The sequence below is a fragment of the Podarcis erhardii genome (assembly GCF_964252035.2).
Source record: "Podarcis erhardii genome assembly, chromosome: 17".
NCBI classification, from domain to species: Eukaryota; Metazoa; Chordata; class Lepidosauria; order Squamata; family Lacertidae; genus Podarcis; species Podarcis erhardii.
In genome coordinates this window covers 771,307-793,337 of record NC_138515.1, presented here as the reverse complement: position 1 = coordinate 793,337, position 22,031 = coordinate 771,307, and the positions used below count along the sequence as shown (strand labels likewise).

The 22,031-nt window shown below is 44.3% G+C and overlaps 1 protein-coding gene across 1 annotated transcript in view; it reads right to left on the bottom strand.

Moving 5' to 3' along the window:
• Positions 1-2,364: 2,364 nt before the first annotated feature.
• Positions 2,365-22,031, bottom strand: part of NDUFB11 (NADH:ubiquinone oxidoreductase subunit B11) — a 57,130-nt gene continuing 37,463 nt past the window's right edge. Inside the window, exons 2-3 of the mRNA XM_081844679.1 lie at positions 14,800-14,930; positions 2,365-2,546 (exon numbers count right to left, since the gene is read on the bottom strand). Coding sequence (XP_081700805.1) covers positions 2,417-2,546; positions 14,800-14,930 — 261 coding nt within the window. The 3' untranslated portion in view covers positions 2,365-2,416. The remainder of the gene's footprint in view (positions 2,547-14,799; positions 14,931-22,031) is intronic.

The following is a 22,031-nucleotide window of genomic DNA, read 5'->3' as shown; positions in this document are numbered from 1 at the left end:
GTGCTTCCAAGTCTGGTGATAAAGTGTGAAGGGAGACAGGGCAAAAGAACATCCCAGAGGAAGGAGGCATTGCTGAGCACCAGGAGGCCACGGCTCATGCCAAACGGCAGCCCAGTGAAGCAGCCGCTGGGAGTCCAGCTTTGGTCTATGGAAGTGGGGCAGAATCACCAGGGAGGAGCATCACACACACCCCGGCTCTACTTTCTTCTTCATGTTAGCCAGCACTATGTAACTAGAAGGCTGCAGCAGTGTGTCAAATGGTGAAGTTGGCCTGCAAGGGGAGTTGGAAGGTGCTGTTTCTCCCTCCAAGTGCTTGGCCTTAGAACTGTACCTGTACCTTGGGGCCGGGGCAGGTAGATGGAGGCAGGGAGCAGAGAGAAATCTGGGACAGAGGAAAGTGGGTGTTTCATACGCAGGGGGTGGCTGGAGGAAGATGCTGTGCTCTACAACAGGCTAGCCAATGTTTTGAACTGCAGCTCCCACTGTCCCCAACCAGCATGGTCAGTGGTCAGGGATTGCAGGATCCATTGGCAATCCCTTCTCTAGACTATCTGCATTACAAAGCTGAGGACTCAACAGCTAAAAGAGGCACAGAGGGCAGGTATAGGTTGTAGAAAATTCTCCCCCAACCCTCCCCACATCTGCTCCTTCAAACGGTTGCCATTTGCTCGTCCTCTTCAACAGTGAAGGACTTTGACCCTGCAAACAGGTGCAAAAGCATTTAGTGAGAATTGAGCATCACTGGTGTTCCTCTTTGCTTGGTGCAACGGGTGGGGGGGGGACCACACACCAGCCACCACCTTGTATCCCTCTCATCCAGTAAAGGTACAGGGGAGGGTACTGTTTTTGAAAAGGACTGTCAACCCCTTAATTTCCAGCAAAGGAAGGAGACAGGAGGAGTCCACCCTATCTTCTGAGATGCATTGTTCATATGCAAACGCAGGAGAAAAGCCCGCGGTGAGTGACCAGGGCACCTCAAAAGGCTCTTCTCTCAGAAAGCTTTGCTGGTTGCCATAGTCCTGTGGCACACGGAACAGAGCTCTGCTCTAATGCAACATGCCCCCACCCCCGCCGTTTCCCCACCACATGGAAGTGACTGCAAAAAAACCCTAGAGCTCTTCAAGGCCATCCATTCCCATGCTATTATTTACCAGCAACCAGCACTCAGGGAGGGAGGACTGTCACCACAGCTTTATTGTTATGGCCAGGAAAGAAAGGCAGTGTATCACATGACTAACGGGGAAAGGGGGGGGGGGGCTTCCTCCCTAAAGGAATACCTGAAAAACAGAACAGGTGGTAGAGATTCAGGAATAGAACCACAAGTGCCCTTGATTTCAAGAACACAGGTTAAAAAATGTGCATATTTCCTATGGTCAATTGTAAACTCTGCAGGCATAAATTTGTCTTCTGTGATTAGCAGGAGTTGCTAAATCTCACCCTCCCTGCCAGTCAGAGTCTTTAAACGTTTCCAAAAAGTTTTGCAACAGGCAGAAACCCAACAGGCACAGTTCCACTTTAGCATGGAGGCACAGACACAGGAAAGCTTCATCTGCTGGACTTCTGCCCCTGACATAGCTGCAAACGGTGGAAGGGCTCTGCTGGAAGTGTCTTTCAAAAAAGCCAGCAAGGTAACAAAATCCCTCCCCCCACATGGTGCACATCTCTGCTTTTGTCTTGGGATCCTGGAGGGCTATAATCCAGACTCACGGCCAGTCCTGACAATACTGAGCAAGAGGGACACAGGATAGGCTCTGTAGATACAGTCGATACACATACAAGGATGGGCAGCGACACACAGGATAAATATAGCACTCCACCGCAAGGCACCAGGAGGGCCATCTGCTCAAGGCCTGGCTTCAGCCAGGAGTGTGTGGTGCTGCCAAATTCTACTATATCCAAGGCAGGGCCAAGGAAAGGCCTGGCCGAAACCGAAGCAGCCCTCAGGCCTCCCATTTCCATTCGTGACAACAGCAGCTATGAGTCCAAATGCTGATGTTTTCCCCTCCTTTTCAGCATTAGCTTGTTTCTTAACAGGCAATGCACAGGCTAACTCTTGACTGTGTGCAGCGTCTGCCAGCATCCCAGGGCTCATTGTCGTGTTTCCTCATAACAACATGCACATGCAGCATCTCGACAACACAGCAGCTGGGATGATGGCAGCAGGGATATGTAGCAAATGCAATTGCCCTTGAAGCAGAACATCAAGGGAGTGGGGTGGCTGGCCTGGCCTACTCTATACTGTTCAGATTACACACCCCTTTTAGGTGGCTGAACTTTCCCTTTCCAAACCCGAGAGAGAGAGAGAGAGAGAGAGAGAGAGAGAGAGAGAGAGAGAGAGAGGGAGGAGCTGGCAGTAAACACAAATCATCTTGGAAGTTTATTCTCAGCTTAGCCAGACAGGCAGACATCATGGAACTTATTCCTCATCCTCTGGAGGCAGCACAATTTTGCTGGGGTCATAATAATTAGAGTCAAGCACAGGCAGCCCCTGTGCCTCCCGCTCTTTAATTTTCCGTTCAGCTTCTCGACGAGACCACTCTTCCATCCTGGGGGGAGAGACAAAAGAGAGACCAAAGCAGAGCAAGTTATTGCAAGGTGTCAACAGTGCCCTGGAAATACAGGAAAGGGCTATGGGGTGCTAGACTCCAACCTTCCCCAGCGTGGGGTCTTGGGACTCTCCTCTCCCCATAGCCCTCCGCAACGTGGCCAATGTTCAGGGATGATGGCAGCTGTAGCCTGGCAACATCTGGAGAGCACCAGACCGAGGGAGGCTGTTCTACTATAATGGGACCTGGCTCCTGCTATGGGCCAAATAGGGCCAGAGGGGGACAGCAGCCAGGCTGCAAAAATGGGAAGAGGCCAGCTGTAGCCACTTGATGGACTGTACGGAGGCAAGGTGCTACAGAATTTGGATTTCTTTGGAAGGAGGAAAGGTGAAGGGGTAGAAACACAAGGACACGTAAGTCAGGGGGAGCAGTTTCCCTGGAAGAGACTGAGATGGCCAAGCGGGGTGCAAAGCCTCTTTCCATGAGGCAGAGAAAGTGCAGCATTTGCATGACAATGAGGACCAGAAGCTTGCTTAAACTACATTTCCTTAGGAAGCCAGGTTCTGCATTAGACACTGAATTCCACTCAAAGTTCAGCATGTGTTGGAGCACAGAAAAGTCATCACAGGCCAAGGCTGTTCATGTCTTCAAATCAGAGATGGGATTCATATAGAATATTTAGGGGAGACAGATACTGAATGACACTTCTACAGAACTGCTCAAGCCCCACAGCACATTTCTCAGCATGCTTTCTGCTGCTCTAGGACAGGGGTGGGGAACCTTTTGGCCCCTTCGGATACTGATGGACTGCCAGTGCCTCCACCACTGGCTGTGTTAGCCGGGGCTGATGGGAGTTGTAGTCCAACAACCTCTGGAGAGTCACTAAGTTCTCCAGTTCTGCTCTAGCAACGCATATAGGCACAGCTGATCAAGGAGCACTCGGAGCCGTTTGACTGTTATATCCTGGATGTACCACATTGGCACAAGGAGTTAGGAGTGTGAACCCAATCAAAGCTGCAGCATTAATTATACTGTGCTGAGATCAAGTGCAAAGCAGCTTGCCTTAATTAGTGCTTCATTAAGGAGTCTCCAGACTGCTGCTTAGCCCGGCTCTATTCAGTTTTGGGCTTCCTGTGAAAACATCAGAATCGCTGTGTGTGCATGTGAGAGTGAGAGTGAGAGAGAGAGAGAGAGAGAACAATCCTAGTCCAATGTCCTTATTAAGGTATGGACTGGCATGGCTCTGCCCAATAAATCACCTTTTGCCCCCTGCCTCAGCTGACCCAGCACAGACCAGTCAACCCAGTTGATCAGGCATGGCCCTTGCTTGCATTTGCTCTGGGGCTTCTTGCCCGAGGCTTAGTCAGGGCTCTTAGCAAAGGGCAAGTCCAATGCACACAAGCAGCTGATTCCACATACACAAACACAAACCAGACAGCTGCTTTGGTGGCTCAGAATGCAGTGATGGGACCTGGCCTAGTTTGCAGCCCCTCCCTGCTATTTCCATCTCCTCTTCCAACAGACAGCATGAAGTCAGGCAAATTTAACAGAGGGAGGAAGGCAGGATCCTTTGAACTCTCCCTGCTCTAGTGGCAAAGAGGAGGGAGGCAATGGCGGCAGCATCACCCCCTCCTTCCTAGTCTAGTGGCACGAGTGAAGCTACCATCTAAGCCAGCATTTCTCAAACTTTTTGAACTCTGTCCTTCTTCCAAAACATCTTTCTATGCAAGCAGCGGCCCTCCCTTTGGCAAGCAGGCACACAAAGTCCTCGTGCACAACTGCACGTATGCAGCCCAGTGGATCAAAATGTGTGCATGTGGGTGCTCACTACTCTGGCCCAGGGAAAAGGGGGGGGGGAGGAGAGAAAGATGTGGCCCGAAACTCCCGGTGTGTCCCCTTAGTTCACATGCAAAAGCTCGGGTGACTACAAAGCCAAACCTCTGCTATGTCTTCCTGGTGCTGGATTTTCTCCCTCCCTGCGACTCTCATGCCCCCCCCCCCCCAGTCTGTCCCACAGGATCATCTACTCCATGGGTGGGGAATCTTCTTCAGTGCAGGGCCCACGTTCCCTTGGGGGCAAACTTCTGAGAGCCAAATGCCAGTGGCCAAACTGGGCAAAGCAGCAAATATCAATGCTGCCTTTCAGGTACACAGCACTCCAGTTTCTGCAGACGCTCACCCCCCCCCCCTCTGTTCTCCACACAGGAGGACACATTTCCAGCAAGGCAAAATTATTTGGGGTGTGACTCAGGACCACTGAGGAGGGTGTCTGGGGGGGGGGAAGCTTTGGTTGCTCCCTCTCCAGCAAACCTCAAACTCACCAGCCAGGCAGTTTTATGCACTGCAGTGGAATACATTCTCCAAACAGAGGCCCACACTTCTGCCAATTCTTTGGCCACAGAAATTGCCCTGTGGAGATCTCAAAATGGGAGAGGCAAGATTTCAAGGAAAAAAGTGGAGCAGATACTCATGAGTGGCTGTGAACATTTTTATAAAATACATCAAAAGGACAGAAAGTATTCTGGTTCTGTGTAACTTCAGAAATATGGTTTTATGGTTGCCACTGACAAGTGAAGCAGCACAAAAATTTAGTGACTTTTAGAAGCTGCATTCAGGAGTGCTCTTTTTTGGCAAACATTTAGTAAGCAAAAGTAATAGTTCTTTTGCCTATAGCTATGAGGACTAGACACTTAGTCCCCCCACCCCAAAATAAGACCACAGAGTATCAGGACTAAGTGCCCATTTTGCATTTCAGGCAGCCATGAGCCACATTCTTTGTATGTCTCTCTCCTCTCACCCTCTGCAAATGGGCATGTCAATAGCTACAACTTCATAAGAAAAGACTGATGTCAGAGTTTCCAGTGGGGGGGAGTAAGAATGGAAGGGTACACTCTCCACTCCTAGTAGAGGCACTGGAGGGGAACTCAGAAGCAGGCTTTATTGTGGCATTAGCGTTTCAATCAAGACTGATAAACCTGGGCCATAAAGTGCATTTACCAATGAATTTGCTCTCTGTTCCCTTTTGCCCCACCCCCACCCCGCACTCCAGATGTTGTGCCTCCCCTATGGGACAATCCCTTACATGAGAGAACACCACCTGATCAGCCACCTGAAGGAGGCAGGAGAGGGAGGGGAGGTTGTTGCCCAGAAATGGCCACTCACAACCTGCAGCGAGGACAATAATGCAAAGCATCAGCCTAAAGTATGTTTAATTATTATTTCCCACTCCGCAACCACAGAGGATCTGCTTTGTCAGCTCATTAAGCGGAATATTAACGGACTGGAAACGGGCTTTCATCTGAAGCTCCCTGGCTGACAAATGGGACTGCAGCAACTCCACAGAGAAAGGGACAGGGGCCAGGCAGGAGAGAAGCCAGGGAGCAGAGCTCTTTCTCTGTGTCGGAGGGGAGACCTTCTCCCTCCTTCCTGGAAGGAGTCTGAAGTGGAGGCAAGGAGACTTTGTGTGCGTGTAAAAGAGAAATGCCTTTACAGAAAGAAGAGTCTTCAGAAAAGGAGAAATAGAAATGGGAGCAGTAGCCTCCCGAGATTGCTCTTGTACTTTTATGCCAGCAGATAGGGTAAGAGAGAGTGGCATACTCCTGCCTTGGTTATTGGCTTTTAGTGTTTGATTGTCTTCTCCAATTGCTAAGCAATTTTATTTGCTCATCACTCCAATAACATTGTTACTGGGTGGCTCATAAATACAGGTGAAACTCAAAAAATTAGAATATCGTGGAAAAGTTTCACTTTTATTTCAGAACCTCATTATGTAGAGCTGGTGGACGGGCCACACCGAACACTCTAGAAGGAAAAGGCTGTCCTTCCATAACATAACAGCAGTGCCACAGGCTGATAGCATCTATGCCATGCCGCATTGAGGCAGTAATTGATGCAAAGGGGCCCAAACCAAGTACTTCTTCTACTATGCTTCTACTTCTCAGAGGTCCAATATTGTTGTATTTGCAATCCTTGTTTTGCTGATTTCATTTAATATTCTAATTTTCTAAGATTGTTAATTTGGGGATTTCATCAGCTGTACACCATAAACATCACAATTATAACAAATAAAGGCTTGACATATCTCGCTTTGCATGCCATGAGTCTATCTCATATATTAGTTTCACCTTTTAAGTTGAATTACTGAAATAAATGAACTTTTCCACGATATTCTAATTTTTCAAGTTTCACCTGTATAAGATGATATAATAAAATGTAAATAAACTGTAAGCAGCCCTGGACTTTCAGAAGGGGAGGGAGGCGGGGGGGGGGAGAGAAAACCTAGGCCCTAAGGGTACTTTCAAACAGCAACAGACTAAAGATGGACCTTACCTGCCCACTGACACCCACCTGCCCAATTGCTGCCAATGTTTGGGGCCTGTGCGTGTACCACAGCTTCAAAATCAGGCAGAGTATGGGGCAAAACACACAACAGCAAAAGGGTGTGGCTGGTTGAGATGAGGTCCAGGAACACTCCAGTGGCTGGAACAATGCAGAACAACATTGCAGAGTGGAGAGAAGCTGCACTTTCAAGTCCCAAACTCAGCCACAGACACAACTGGAAAGGGCATAAGCCACTCAACGCTCAGCCTCAGTTCCGCATCTGTAAAATGGGAAGAGTGGGCTGCTTCAAAGGCAAAGCAGATGTCTGTGATCTTTGTGCTAAGACTGCAATTATAACTAAGGATATCCAAAAGAGCTGAGATGCTCATTACAATATGCATTCATCTTTCTCCACTGCCCTCCTCTCCTCTCTTCTCCTCTCCTGTCTGGTCCTCTCCCCTGCCTAAATGCTGTCAGCTCAATTCCCCCATGTCCCCCTCCCCAACTCCAGCAAGCAGAGGCTCCTGCTGCCGCAACAGGAGTTAGAGGCTCCCCAAAGACCTCGCTAATGAGACCCCATCAATTAGAGAAGAGTTATGTCTTGTGATTTGGCGCCTCCCCAGAACACAAAAAGGAGACAGGCAGGCTCCCACCACTCACAATCAAGACACCGCAGACCTAGGCCTTTTCCGAGGTGTGTGTGGAGGTGGTGGCAGCAGCAAGCCAGACTATTGGTCCATCTATCCCAGCATTTTCACAGTCAACATAACTAGATGCTTTCAGAGAATCAGGGATGCAAAGCAATGACAGATTTTTGGCTGTCACCCTAAACAGTTTAGGAATGCATCGCAAGAGAGAATTTGCAAGTCTGTGCCTCAGAATTTTTGCTACAATAAATGGGCAAAAAAGGTTTCAACTGTGCACTCAGTATTTTTCACAGAAGTCAGTGCCCAGAAGAAAGGCTCCTATGTGTCTGTAATTGACTGCCAGTCACCGAATGAAGGTCCTAAAGGATTACTTTGTCCCTTTTCCATTCTGTTTCCAAGAATTCTAGCCTTCAAGGTTTGTTTTTTAACACAAGTTTCTAGTCCCCATTTTTCCAGGAAATGGAAGCCAGTATTTTCTAAGAAAAGTCCATTACCACAGGGTGTATGGAGTATGGAGTATGAATACATCACATTGCTTTACCCCTGCCCCCCGTCTTCATTCGTCTTTCCCTTAAAATGATTGCATTGATTCAGAGTTAGTGCAGAGTACCTGGTATGGGTAGTAGCCAACTCTGTGAGTACTGAATAGAAACTGTGTCTGACAAACAGGACAGGTGCTGTTTGCTCAGAATTACACCAAATATACTCTGCCTGCTAAGTCTTGGTCTTCCTGTGGTTCCTGGGGTCTGATTTGCAGCAGCTGTGGGTGAAACACCATGAAGGCAAAGACAGGACTTGTGATGTATACAGTAATGGTGGGAGCAACCAGGTTTTTTCAGGGAAGCAGAAAGGGGCTTCTGCTCCCCACCCCCTTGTCCTTTGTCCTTCTGGGCCTCCCTCTCCTGTGCTGCTTCTCTCACCTTGATGAGCCTGTCATATATCTGGTAGTGGTGGGAAAGCCACTTGAGTAGTGGGGGCTGGCAGAGAGAAAAGCCCAGCAAAGCAAGGGAAAAATTAAGCACCCCCCTCCGTCTGCCACTGGAGCCCACCGTCTCCCCCAGTTCTGCACCCAGTTCTGCACCCAGTTCTAATTTCTGCAGTGCTGCAGTACAAACCATGGAATACGTTCCCTGACCACACCTCTACATTGCTCTCAGTGTACAGCTTTGCAGGCAACCCACCCTTGCCCTTTCACCTGTCTGTTTGCCCAACAGGAGCCCTCCACCCCCATTCCTTAGTAACACAGGACAACCCAAGTCGACAATGTTTAGGAGAACTGGAAGCAGATGGGAAGGAGACAAACAAAGAGACGGGCTCTAGTCTTAGCTGTAAGAAGAATGTGTTGTCTCAGAAGATGAGAAGGAGGAAGCTGCACATCAGGACTCCTGGGTTCCCATCTCAGCTCAAAAGCTGGGGGCAAAGCCTTGCTCATTAGCAATGCTCCTCTACAGGGTCTTTTGCAGAGCCAGAACGGATGGGAGCAGGAGCTGCGCAAGCCGCTTCTGATCAGAAGGTTCGATGTGCGTCAGCAGCAGAGAGAGCCAGGCTGTAACCTGCCCCTCCTTGCCAGCCAAAACAGCACGGCTCCCGGCTCTGGGCCTCGGCTCTATCTATATCCCATAAGCTAAATATACACGCGCACACCTAGCTCCAGCTAGTGCATTGCCAAAATTACTTCTAGTCGCTCTTGAGCAGTGGTGAATTTCCACAACTCGCCCTCTAAATAGCCTGCCCTGTCTGAAAACAAACCCTTTCGCAAAGCCAGGGCCAGGCTGGGAGGGCAGCTGGGGAGTGGGGATGGAGAAGGGGAGAAGGGGTGGGGGTGGGTGCTTTTGCACAGGCCATGGCTAATGCCTTTAAAACCAGGGTGGGGGACCTGTGTCTGTCCCAGGCTGTTGGGCTCCAGTTCCCATCAGCCCCAGCCAGCGTGGTTCAATGGCTGGAGATAAAGGGAGATGGAGTCTGGAGGCACAGAGGGAGAGGAAAGCTTGTCGTGGATGTTGGACCACCCACCAGCTGCCATTCAGACACAGCCTGGTGCTCTAACCAGATTTCCATGGTGCTTCCCTCCCGTTTTCTGCTCTCCCTGCCTCCCATGAGCATGGCTGCACATATCCCAAAAACCTCACTTTGACTCACAAGCAAGTATAACCCATTATTCATCCAGCATCCTGAGAAATGCAGCTTCCCTAGAAGAAAAACTATTTTTCTAGCCCTCATTATCACAGAGAAAACACCTGAAGTGTGCAGGAAATACCTCGCAAAGGATGAGAAAAAGCTTCAGCAGAGTGGAGATGCATTTCTCTCATTGCTCAGCTCACCCAACCCAGCCATCTACCTTCCTTACAAAACAAAAACAAAACTGAGCTGAAAAACTCAATCAGAAAGCAGAATATATTATGAAAAACTACTTGTAGACATATCATTTTAAAATTATCATTAGAGGGTCTGTGTCTTCTAGATGTAGAATTTGATTTGCAGGTTGTTGTTCTTGAGAAGCACTTAATATGGGTTGGGGCAGATGAAACACTTTTGGTTAAGAGGCTCCAGGACTGTGGGCTTTCTCCCCTCCAGCCTGATTCAGATGTTACATCTACACCAGTTAGCCACAGTTAAACAGGAGCCCTCTAGTCAAGGTGGTATACCTGTTTCATCTGTCCCACTCATTTTGCCCTCAGAAGAAGCTAGTCTAGGCTGAAAGACAGCGACTGGCCACCCAGGGAGGCTGAATCGTAGTCTAGCACACTTACCACTACAACGGCTTCACTGGCTCCTGGTGGTGGATCATATTGATGCCAATGGAACACTTCGCTTTGGTTTAAAAGTGGGCTGGAGGGGTTCGCACCCAAGATGGGAGAGCGAGCACTGCTCCTGCAGCCTGCACCATTCTTTTAACCATGGTTGTGAGAGCAAGAACATCCCATCTGTACCAGCCTACCTGCCAACATAGGAGGAAAGGGCAGAAGCGAGGGCAGGCCAGCTTACAAACACACACTGTTCCAAGCAAGCCCTTTGACTACAGCTGGGGGCTGCAGTCCCTGCTGAGCAACCTTGCAAGAGCAATGGTGACAAGCAAAGTTAAGCTGAGCAAAGAATGGACACTTCATTGTTGCATGGTAGATGCTCAAGGACACATTGCAGCCAGGCAAAAACACCTGGGATTTTGGCAGAAATCCAGGGTCCCAGTGAAGGGTGTGGTCTGGCAGCCAGTTGAGATAGTGGCCCCCAGGACTGAGTTTCCCCACTCCTTCCTCTGAAACACCCACGTTCTTTTTCCTATTTCTCTTCTTTCTATACCACTTTATATTAGCAATACACCCCAACATTATTTTATAATATTTCCTAGTTCTCCTCTTACCATATATCTAGTTGGTTTCTACTAAGAGCCCTTTGCAAGCCACAAAGTCCTTCTGTATCATTCAGAGGCATTAGCTGCCCTAAACTCCCCGGATAGGGCATGATAAAAATAACCAAAATAGCCAAGAGCACTCATTAACTACTGGCTCAGGTTGCCCCTCCTAAGGTCACTTGGTCCAGATTATTCTCACACACATACAAATGCAGCGAGGACAATGTTGTTGTGGGAGGAGGGGGGCTCCATTCAGAATATGCAGCCAATTAGCAGGGATATTCCATCCTCCAGTCACCACCCTAACTCCATCCCAACCAGATCTTCTGAACCCGCAACAATTTTTCACCTTCCTAATTATTGAGGAAAATGGCTTCCAGTCCAGAAACTAGAGTTCAGGAGGGTATTTTAGTTGGCATGGTATTTTAGTTGGCCAGAAACTAGAGTCCAGGAGGGTATTTTAGTTGGCATGGGAAGGGAAGCGTCTGGTCCTCAATACACCTCCGTTCTCCTAGAAGGCTCATTTTCCTCTAACTATCCAGGGTCCTAAGAGGGGGGAGGGAAATAAGTTTGCTAGCTTCCCACCCTAAAATAATGACTACAGCATCTCTCTCGTAGCCTTTCCCCCTTTTGTTTCCTCTTGCAACATGTTCTTTCCTTGTAAAGCTGAGGGAAGGACCTCCACTCTCAGTAAAAGTGGCTTTCCTATTACAGCTGTTTCTCGGGGACTCCAGCTTTGCAGGTAGAAGCACCCACTGTGGCTCCCACAGTCATGGCCAGGGTGAGAGAAGCCCAAGAGGAGCTGCTTCCACCTTGGGATGGTTGTGGTGGAAAGCCTGGCATGCAGAGGAGGGCAAGAGGAATTTTGCCCATGCCAATCTGGGAAGCAGAAGGCCTATCCTACTTTGGGGTGCCTAAGTGTTGTGCAATAACATTTAATCAGTCAGATTTAGTGGTAATGCTTTCTGTGTTCTCCCCCAACCCCCAAGAATAACACCAAGAGGAAGTGGCAATGTACTGGATGAATAAACCGGTGTTCTGAGTAGTTAAACCTGCACAAACTTGTTGAGGATCATGTACAAGGAAGGGGATTAGGTCCAGAAACCTCACAAATTCCTTCCCAGCTTTGCAGCCCTCCCAGCTAACAGTTGCTGCCTTCTTCATACTCAAGACCTAGGGAGATTGCTGCCAGGGCAAAGCTGCCCCAGTGCCAGAGGCAATTCTGCAAGGCAACATTTCATCGGAATAGACTCTCCAGAAGCCACTTCGGAGAGGGATCAAGAGGGCAGCTATGGGCGCAGAGGATATAGGACCCCCAGGCAGTCAAATCCACCTACATCTCCCAAGGATCTTAGACCTCCCACAAGCAGCAGACTCCGGGCCTTTGATTATTTTCCTCTAATTCCCTCCATCTCTTTCCTAAACCTTTCCCTCTGAGCTCCTCAAAGCAAGATCTCTGCCTCACCATAAAAAGGGTACAAAAATGAAGGAAGACTGCTCCAAAACACTGTTGCAAAGCAGACCGTTAGAGGTGAATGGAAGATTTATTGAATCACAAAAATGTCCAAAGGCCGCACAGTCTTTCTTTAGGGAAATACCTTAAAATAAAATAAAGCTCTCATTAAATTATAGGGGATTAGTCACATCTAGAGGTACAAATGTTCTAATACTCCATCTTGTACAGTTCTAACAAAATCCTGCCTCTTGAAGTAGGAAAATACACATGCACAGCAAGATGACTTAAATATGCCCAAATGGTTAACTGCACAGTAACAGAAAGACTGAGAAAGTTCAAGAACAACCACACCAAGAGAAAAAAACCCTTTCCAGGGAGATCTGAAGGCAAGTCTCATTTAGATGGGTGACCACTGAGTCACGTGTGACCAAGAAAGCCCTGAGCTAATATCTGGGTGCAGGGCTGCCTATTTGCTAGCAGGCGCAAGGCTGAAGGTTTCGCTGCTGGATTTATAAAACTTAAACAACATGGAACTTGGTTATCTGCAGGAACACCTTCACCCACATAGGTATGGCACAGTTCATCTCTTCTGTAATATTTTAATGAAGATTCTGTTCATCTCCCCTGAGATGTCCCCCCCCCAGGCTAAAGAGCCCCACATATGATGGAACTGTAGACGCTCTTGTTCAATAAATATTTGGTGCACCTCTAAGAGTTGGCTTTGCATCACCATTACATGTGTACACCCTGCGACGTATCCAAAACTTACTAAAAGAGGATTTACATTCCTCTTAATAAATAAAATTTATAATAATAATAATAATAATAATAATAATAATAATAATAAAGATCTGAATGGCAGAATATTGTTATATTTGTTCACCACTGACACTTCTCTCCCTGGGCTACTGGACTTCTAGCGTGAGAATTTCGCCTCCGGAAAGGAGGTGGAGAATGCACAATACAGGGCTAAGATAAACATCTGTGATCTGGTGCTGATATATGTAAAAGAAAGGTTTAGAAGGAAACAAGACAAAAGGTTTCCTCTCCAGGTAAGCCTGGCCCCTGGCCCCTCTTCTCTGACTAACTGCAGGTACTGAGATGGATTCTTATAGGCTTATTCCTTCCCAGCACAGAAAACACTTGTGTTATTGGGAAGGGAAATGATAGATATATTCCTTTTGGTTTGAATATGTTACTTGCATTAAATTTGTACTAGCAAAATCCTTGATGTTTGTGTACTCTTAAAACATATCCTTGTAGATTGGGGATTAATGTATGGGCAACAAAAGTGGATTTTTGTGAGCCCTTATGGTGGCTAAGGAATGTCTACCTTGAGCCTCAGAGGCTACATACCCAACACCTATTACATAATGTTCTGGGGGCCTCATTCTCCTGACTACATTTGAACATATTTCATATGGGCATAAAGTTTGTCAGGATACTGATTTGGACTTCTAGAGGGCTTATATTAATTTATATGTTTAATTTAAGATTTGTGTACTGACAGTCATTGTATCAGCAATGTGAACTGATGGTGGTCTACTGTTATTATTAGCATTATTTGTGTAATATTATTATTCCCGTTTCTTTTTAAAATTGTCATTTATCTTCTTTTTTCTTTCCTTGTCCAATCTGAAATAAAATAACAACAGCAACAACAAAAGGGAAATGTTTGGTCAAAACTGAGACCGAAGATCAGAAGGAGTCTGAAAACAGGGACAGAAGGGGTGGATCACTTCATGAGGAAGCAGGATGAGAGGAAGGGGTTGGGAGATCCAGAATGTGCTTCAGGAAATGAATGGACTTATGGGGAAGCTACAGGTCAGAAGCAGAGGAATTGCTGTGCTAGTGATGATACTGGCTGCCCTGCCCTGCCCCAAAACATCTGGACCGAAGAATCTTTGCAGGAATGGCCAAAGACATTTTGGTGCCTGAGGCAAACCTCAAAATGCACCCCACCCCCCACAACCACAGAAGCGGGGATAAAGTAGATCTACATCAGAAACAAGGAGGCAAGTGAAGCTGTACATCAGAAAAAGGGCGGGGAATCAAATCAACCTCACTCAATGGCTGAAGTGAGAAACAAAGGCTGTTGCAGGGTGGGGCGATGCTCTGAATCATGCAAAGTGGGAGCAGACCCCAGAAGACTCTGGAGGGCAGCCACCACGCTTTCCTCCCCAGGGGTGGGATGAGACCAGCAGTGCTTCCTATTCACAGAGAGACTGCATGGTGGAAGGCTGCTGAGGAGGCAGTAGATCCGGCCTCCAGGGAGCACACAGCAGCTGGCAATGTCACCGTGGCAGCAGCCTTAGAAATGCATTCCTTGGGTGTCAGATCTGCTGCCCTGGTGGATCCTGCTGCCTGAGGTGGTTGCCTCATCTTGCCTCATGAGTGGGTTGCCCTGAGTCTCTGTGTGAGGGATGAAAAGCCTGCAAGTCTCAGCACAGCTTGGAACAATGTTTCCCAAACGGACCTTACCCGTAGTCCGGCAGATAGCACACAAAGGTGGAGCCCAATACAATGGTAATGGATATGCCAAAAAAGAAGGCTACGCGCATGCTCCAGACGTCAACGACGGGATCTGGGTCAAAGCCGTGGTAATCTGGGTTCTGGAAGGGAAAGATGCAAACAGTCAGTCAGCAAGGGTGGAAAAAACAGGTCCTTGTTCTGAGCAAGCCAAGAAGCAGCTCCTATGGTCAGCTAACATACACAGGCCAGTAATTTCTCCTCCTTTTTTTGCTGCCCCATAAAAAGTCCTCTGGGCAGCTTACAATAAACAAAAACTACAATTATTACTATTAATACTTGTTGTGTTTTACACAGACAGCTCTCAGAGTGGCTTACATAATAAAAACAGAAATAACAAAAAACATTAAAACCAAATATAAACAGCAATAAAGAAAACCTGAAGCAATAAGCGTAATAATAATAATAATAATAATAATAATAATAATAATAATGACAGTTCTTATTTGTCTTTGGCACCAGTAATCATCTCCTGCCAAAGCCATGCAGCTTCCATCCTTAGGGAAAGGCTTCTTTGCACTGCATGCTATTTCTACTATATTCAACCCCAACTGCCTGTCTGCCTCCATCCCCACCACAGGTGATACACAGGTGCCCAAAACATCAACTTAAGAAGATGAAATTGCTGAGAGGCCAAAACTGGAAACCTTCAGACACACAGAAGGGCAAACGTTTAAGGATAAAAACATGGAAGTGTATGAACCAGTGGATGTGGGTAATCAATCAAGTCTGATACTGCAAAGGGCACATAGGAAGGTATATACTTCATTTTTTTCCTTCAAAATTTTTATTGATTTTCCACAAAATTAAAAAAAACACACTAACAAATAAACAAACAAACATAAATCATAACTTTATTAGAAATAATCTTCTTTTTTTTTAAAAAAAAATAATTTTTATTAAGATTTTCCAAATTAAAACAAATTAAATCCAATTTATAAACTTTTTCCAATAACTAGGACTTCCCCTCCCCACCCCCTCATGTATTCCAAATCTTCCAAATAAACAATTAGGTTCAACAAATTCTTATCCCCAAATTGCAATCATCCTCCATTACCCAGTTTAGCGTAATTCCCATCCCCCTAAGCTCGATCTATTCCCTTCCACGAGTTTCCCCCTTTAATACAAATAAAAAACGACAACATAGAATTAAATAATAATTTTACAACCTTTGGATTCCAACTTTCCCTCCCCTTTTTCCCTGTTACGTTTCTCCTAGCCCTCCATCTCTAATATCTTCCTGGAGTTCCCACATTACATTAAACACACATCCCTCTGATTCTTTGCCAGTCTTATTAATTGCGAATGTCCAATCATTTAATTACGAATGTCCAATCCTAAAAAAAGTCTATCGAGAAGAGGGTCCATTTCTTCTATCCAGATTTTTATATCCAGGAGTAGAAACTCCAATTTTAATTCCATAAGCTTGTCAAATCTGGATATCCCAAATGTCCCCTTTCCCATTTCTGTCCAGTTCTTGTTGTTTCCTTATTCTTGTCGGCCATTCTCCTCCTTTTTGTTTCTCTGTTCTCCCACAGAAATGTTCTTTCTCCAAAAGTTTCTAATATCCCTGCAGAGGCTTGTTGTTCAGGAACAAAACATTACATCATGATCCTTTCATTTTCCAACAGATAGTTCCATTGTTTCCTATAGTGTGTAAACCTCTGTAGACAAAATAATGTTCCATTTCTGCAGTTTCCCAGGAGATTAAAAGTTCTATTCAACTGCACAAGTTTCCTGTCAAAAACACATGCAATATCCCTCAGCTCCTCTAGATGGATTCCCATAACAAAGTTCCCTTCCAAAGCCCATCCACCAGTCCAAATAGCTTGTTTATCCTTATTTAGACAATTTGAAACAATTTATACTCAACTTATATCAAATGTAACCGGCAAAGTCCATAACCAAGTCTCTGTTACATTCTTCCATTTTGACAGCTCCTTGACGGCTGTCAAAACCTGTCAAAACCTCCGTTACTCTTCTCCAAGCATTTCCACGTGCTCTTCTCCAGGCATTTTCACGAATCGCTCCAGGGGTTCCGGGAGGGGGGGGGTGTTGCTTTTTAATACAAATTCCACTTTTCTCCTCCGGCTCAATCTTATAAATTTCCCTCGCGAAGTTGCTAATTCGGTGAAATTAGGTTACTCTCGATCTTAGTTATCCATTCCTTTGTTTTGGCTCTTCTACAATTTAGGGGGGGCTGACTTCCTTTTTTCCACCTCCCCCGTTCGCTCCAAATTTTAAAAATTTGTCCCCTTTTTTTAGTCCATATTCCAATTTACTCACGGGTTCTTCTTTTAGATCCGAATTTTCAATAGAAGAAGTCAGCGCTCTCCGCCGGATGGCATGTGGCTGCGCTCGGCAGGGATAGCAGAGAACTCAAGCACCACGCTTCTCCCCGGCACCCGATCCGGAGCCTTTAAAAAGGCTCCTTCACGAGTCGGGAGGGCGCTAACGGTGCCAGCCGAGTCTCCATGTCCACGGCCTCCTCTGGCCGTGGTTTTTAAGGGTCCCCGCATCGCCGGTGCGGTAGGACCCAGCCCCTGCCGAGCAGACTCCCTCCGGAGCTCGGGGGGAGTCCGCCATTCGGCGATGGCGCCAACCCGGAAGTCCTAGAAATAATCTTCTTAACATTGTTAAGTGACTTCCTCGTATCCCCTTAGTTGAATTTCAATGTATATCACTTTAACAGTTTTCCAAATCAAAGTTCTTAAAATCTTAACTTAATCACTTAACATTAGTCTTTCTTCCCAATTCAGCATTAAACATAATAATTCCTCACACTACTTATTTAAATCCTAGGCCTAGCTGGTAATTGTAAACTTTTCCCAATTAATTTAACTTGATGTATTTAGCTAAATAGTCATTAAATTTCTTCCTGATACTCCTCCTCATTCTGGTCGCGGACTCTTCCGGTCAGGTTGGCTAGCTCCGAAAAGTCCATCATCTTCATCTGCCATTCTTCCACGGTTGGTATTTCTTGCGTTTTCCACTTCTTAGCTAGTAATATTCGAGCAGCAGTTGTGGCATACAAAAATAATTTAACATCTTTCTTGGGCAATTCCATACCTGTTATTCCAAGAAGAAAGGCTTCTGGCTTCTTTATAAATGGATATTTCAACATTTTTTTCAATTCATTATAAATCTTTCCCCAGAAGTCTTTCACCTTGGGGCAGGTCCACCACATGTGATAAAAAGTTCCTTCTTTTTCTTTACATTTCCAAGATAGGTTATCACAGTTATGATAAATCTTTGCTAATTTAACAGGGGTCAAGTACCATCTGTACATCATTTTCATTATATTCTCCTGTAGCATTGTACATGCAGTGAACTTAACCCCTTTCTTCCACAATCTTTTTTTTAAAATAATATTTATTACTTTTCCAACAATTTAAACACTACAAAAAACAAAAACAATGCGATATAATACAAAAACACTACATAACACTAACACATTAAACTAACAAAACAAAACAAAAACAATTTAAAACACATCAAATAATTTCAGTATCTTGCCTTTCATTCACTTATTTCCGCCACCTCCTCACACCTCCCTTTTTGTATTCCACTTCTGTTAATTGTTTCAGCAATTCCTTTCCATCTTCCTCTGTTTTCAATCCTATAATTATCTCAACACATTCTAACCTTATTTTTTCCTTTAATACTCTATTAATCTATTTATACCTAATTCCTTATAACATTTCTACTAAAGCCATATAACTTCATTCCAACATTTTTCTAGCATTCATTAATTTTACAATATTTCCGTAAATAATCTTTAAACTTTTTCTAGTCTTCTTCCACCAACTCTTCTCCCTGGTCTCGGATTCTGCCAGTCATTTCCGCCAGTTCCATGTAGTCCATCAACTTCATCTGCCATTCTTCCCGGGTGGGTAAATCTTGTGTCTTCCAATACTTCGCGATGAGTATTCTTGCTGCTGTTGTTGCATACATGAAAAATGTTCTATCCTTCTTTGGCACCAATTGGCCGACCATGCCCAGGAGAAAGGCCCTTTCTTCCACAATCTTTCCCAATCCTCAAACATTATGTTATGTCCTACATCTCTTGCTCAATCTATCATTACTGATTTAACTTGTTCATCCTTTGTATGCCACTCCAACAGTAACTTATACATTTTAGACAGATTTTTAACTTTAGAATCCAACAACTCTGTCTCCAACTTGGATTTTTCAGAAGCAAAACCGTTTTTTGCCTTCCTTCCTCATCTTTAAAAGCCAATTTTGGATTCCATTCTTCCTTGATATAGAAAACCTCTTTTTTTTACTTTGTCAGAAGAAATAAATTCTTGTCCCAATCTTTTGTTTATTAGCATTTTTCTATGTAGTCTTATAATGTGGGTTTCCTGTAAACAAATTATGTCCATATTCTGTTTTTCCAAAACATGATAAACTTGCCTCCTTTTTTGAGGAGAGTTCAAACCATTTAGATTGCCATAATGCCAAATTAAGAGGATGCTGCCTCCGCTCCTGACAGCTGTGGGCTTTGTAATCCAAGTTCCACTGAGTGCTTTTGTAGAAATCTGTTCTTATCTCCAACGGTCTTTATCTTTTGCTTTCCTCCTTCAAATTTGAAGGATAGGCCCTCTGGGAATTCCCACCTGAAAAAAATGTTCTTCCTCCTCAAGATGTTTGTCAAATCCGTATACTGGGATCTCAGGTTCAAAAATTGGCATGGGATCTCTTTAAAGAGCACCACAGATTTGTCCTGGATTTTTAGGCCTTCTTTGTAGTGGTGACCCAAAATAATATCTCTTTGCTCCTTGGTCTTAAAAACCACTAAACAGTCATAAGTTATTTTAGTGTCCTTTTTGGGACTGAATCTATAAGCTTTCTCTATCCAAGCTTCCACTTCCTCTTTTTTCAGGTCCCAACACTCCACAAAAAAGCCTATCAAAGACTCCTTGAGTTTTTCCTCTTCCAGAAAAGGGACCCCCCTCTCAATCTCAAATGCGATTCTTTTTCCTTCAACTGGAGAAAGGCAATGGCATGAGCATTTTCATTTTTTAAAATAAATTTTTATTAAAATTTTAAAGGTTACATGAGTAATAAAAAAATAACAACAGAAAAACACCCAATTAAACCAAAAAAGAAAGCAAAACAATACATAAAAACAAGTCACATCAAAGAAAAAAAATAAAAAAAGAGAAACAGACAAAAAAGAAAAAAAAAACATACAATCAGAAAAAAGAACAAATCAAACCTTTACATAACTTTCTTTCTTTATCTTATTTCCTTGACCTCCTCACACCTCCCCTCTTTGTATTCTGGTTCAGTTAGATATTTCAGCAAATCCTTCATCTTTGTTTTTATCCTAATAATTTATCTTAATATACTGTAATTTAACATTCTCTTCTTTCACCAATTAATCATCCATTTTTACTTTGTTTGATCTTATTTCTCATTAAAACTAATATATTTGAACTTAATCTCTTAAGACATTTCCCCTAGGGTCATAAAAATTTCATTCCACGATTTTTCCATCTCTCATTAAATTTTTTAAAAATCTCCATATATACACTTTAAATTCCCAATTTTCTTCCACCGTCTCCCCTCCCTGGTCTCGGCCCCTGCCATCAGTTCCATCAACCTCCCAGCATCCATCAACCTGGAGATCTTATATCCGAGGCTCTTAACTCTTCTTCATTTCCCTTCTGCCGATCTTCTTGATAATCTTTGGTGCTAAAAAGCAGATCTCGGGGGAGCTCCAACCCAACGATGCTTATATTCCTTCTTGACAGGTCTGCCAGATTTCCTTTTTTTTTTTTGTATAATATTTTATTAAGTTTTACAAGAGAAAAACAATACAAAATAAAAACAATACATAACAAACATACAACAGACATCAAAACACCAACCAATACAAACAGTTAAAACACAACAAAAAAGAAAAAATATAACAGAAGCAAAAATAATAATAATAAAAAATAAGAAATTTAACAAAAAAGAAAAAAAAACCCTCTTTTCAAATTCTTATCATTCATAAACTTATTTTCCTGACTTCCACCCACCTCCCTTTCTTGTATTCCACATTAAAATTAATTAGCAAATTCATTCTTATTAGTTTTATCCTTAAATAATTTCCCTCACGTATTATACTTTCCCGATTTTCATCCAATATCTATCCCTTCTTTCATACTCTTATTTCCCTTATTTACTAGAACCCCTTCATTTCATTTCAATGTCATCAGCATTCAAAAATTTTACAGTGTCTTTGTAAGTAGGTTTTAAACTTCTTCCAGTCTTCTTCCACCCGCTCTTCTCCTTGATCTCGTATTCTGCCGGTCATTTCTGCCATTTCCATGTAGTCCATTACTTGCACCTGCCATTCTTCCAAGGTGGGTAGATCTTGTGTCTTCCAATGCTTTGCAATAAGTATTCTTGCTGCTGCTGTGGTGTACATAAAGAAAGTCCTATCCTTCTTTGGCACCAATTGGCCGACCATGCCCAGGAGAAAGGCTCTGGTTTCTTCAGGAAGGTATACTTAAATAGCTTTTTCATTTCATTATAAATCATCTCCCAGAAAGCCTTAATCCTTGGGCACGTCCACCAAAAGTGAAAGAATGTACCTTCAGTTTCTTTACATTTCCAGCATTTATTATCGGGCGAATGATAAATTTTTGCAAGCTTGACTGGGGTCATGTACCATCTGTAGATCATTTTCATAATATTCTCTCTTAAGGCATTGCATGCCGTAAATTTAATTCCAGTGGTCCATAACTGTTCCCAGTCAGCAAACATAATGTTATGTCCAACATCTTGTGCCCATTTGATCATAGCAGATTTTACCGTTTCATCCTCAGTATTCCATTTCAACAGCAAGTTATACATTCTTGACAATATCTTAGCATTGGGTTCTAACAGTTCTGTTTCTATCTTTGATTTTTCCACCTGGAAGCTAATTTTTTTGTCCAAGTTATAGGCCTCTCTTACTTGGAAATAGTGTAACCAATCTCACACCTTATCTTTAAGTTTCTCATAACTCTGCAGTTTCAATTTATCACCCTCCTGCTCCAAAATTTCCCAATATTTTGGCCAATTAGTCTCCATGTTAAGTCTTTTCAAGGCCTTTGCTTCCATAGGCGATAATCACCTTGGAGTTTTATTCTCCAATAAATCTTTGTATTTAATCCAGACATTAAATAATGCTTTTCTGACAATATGAT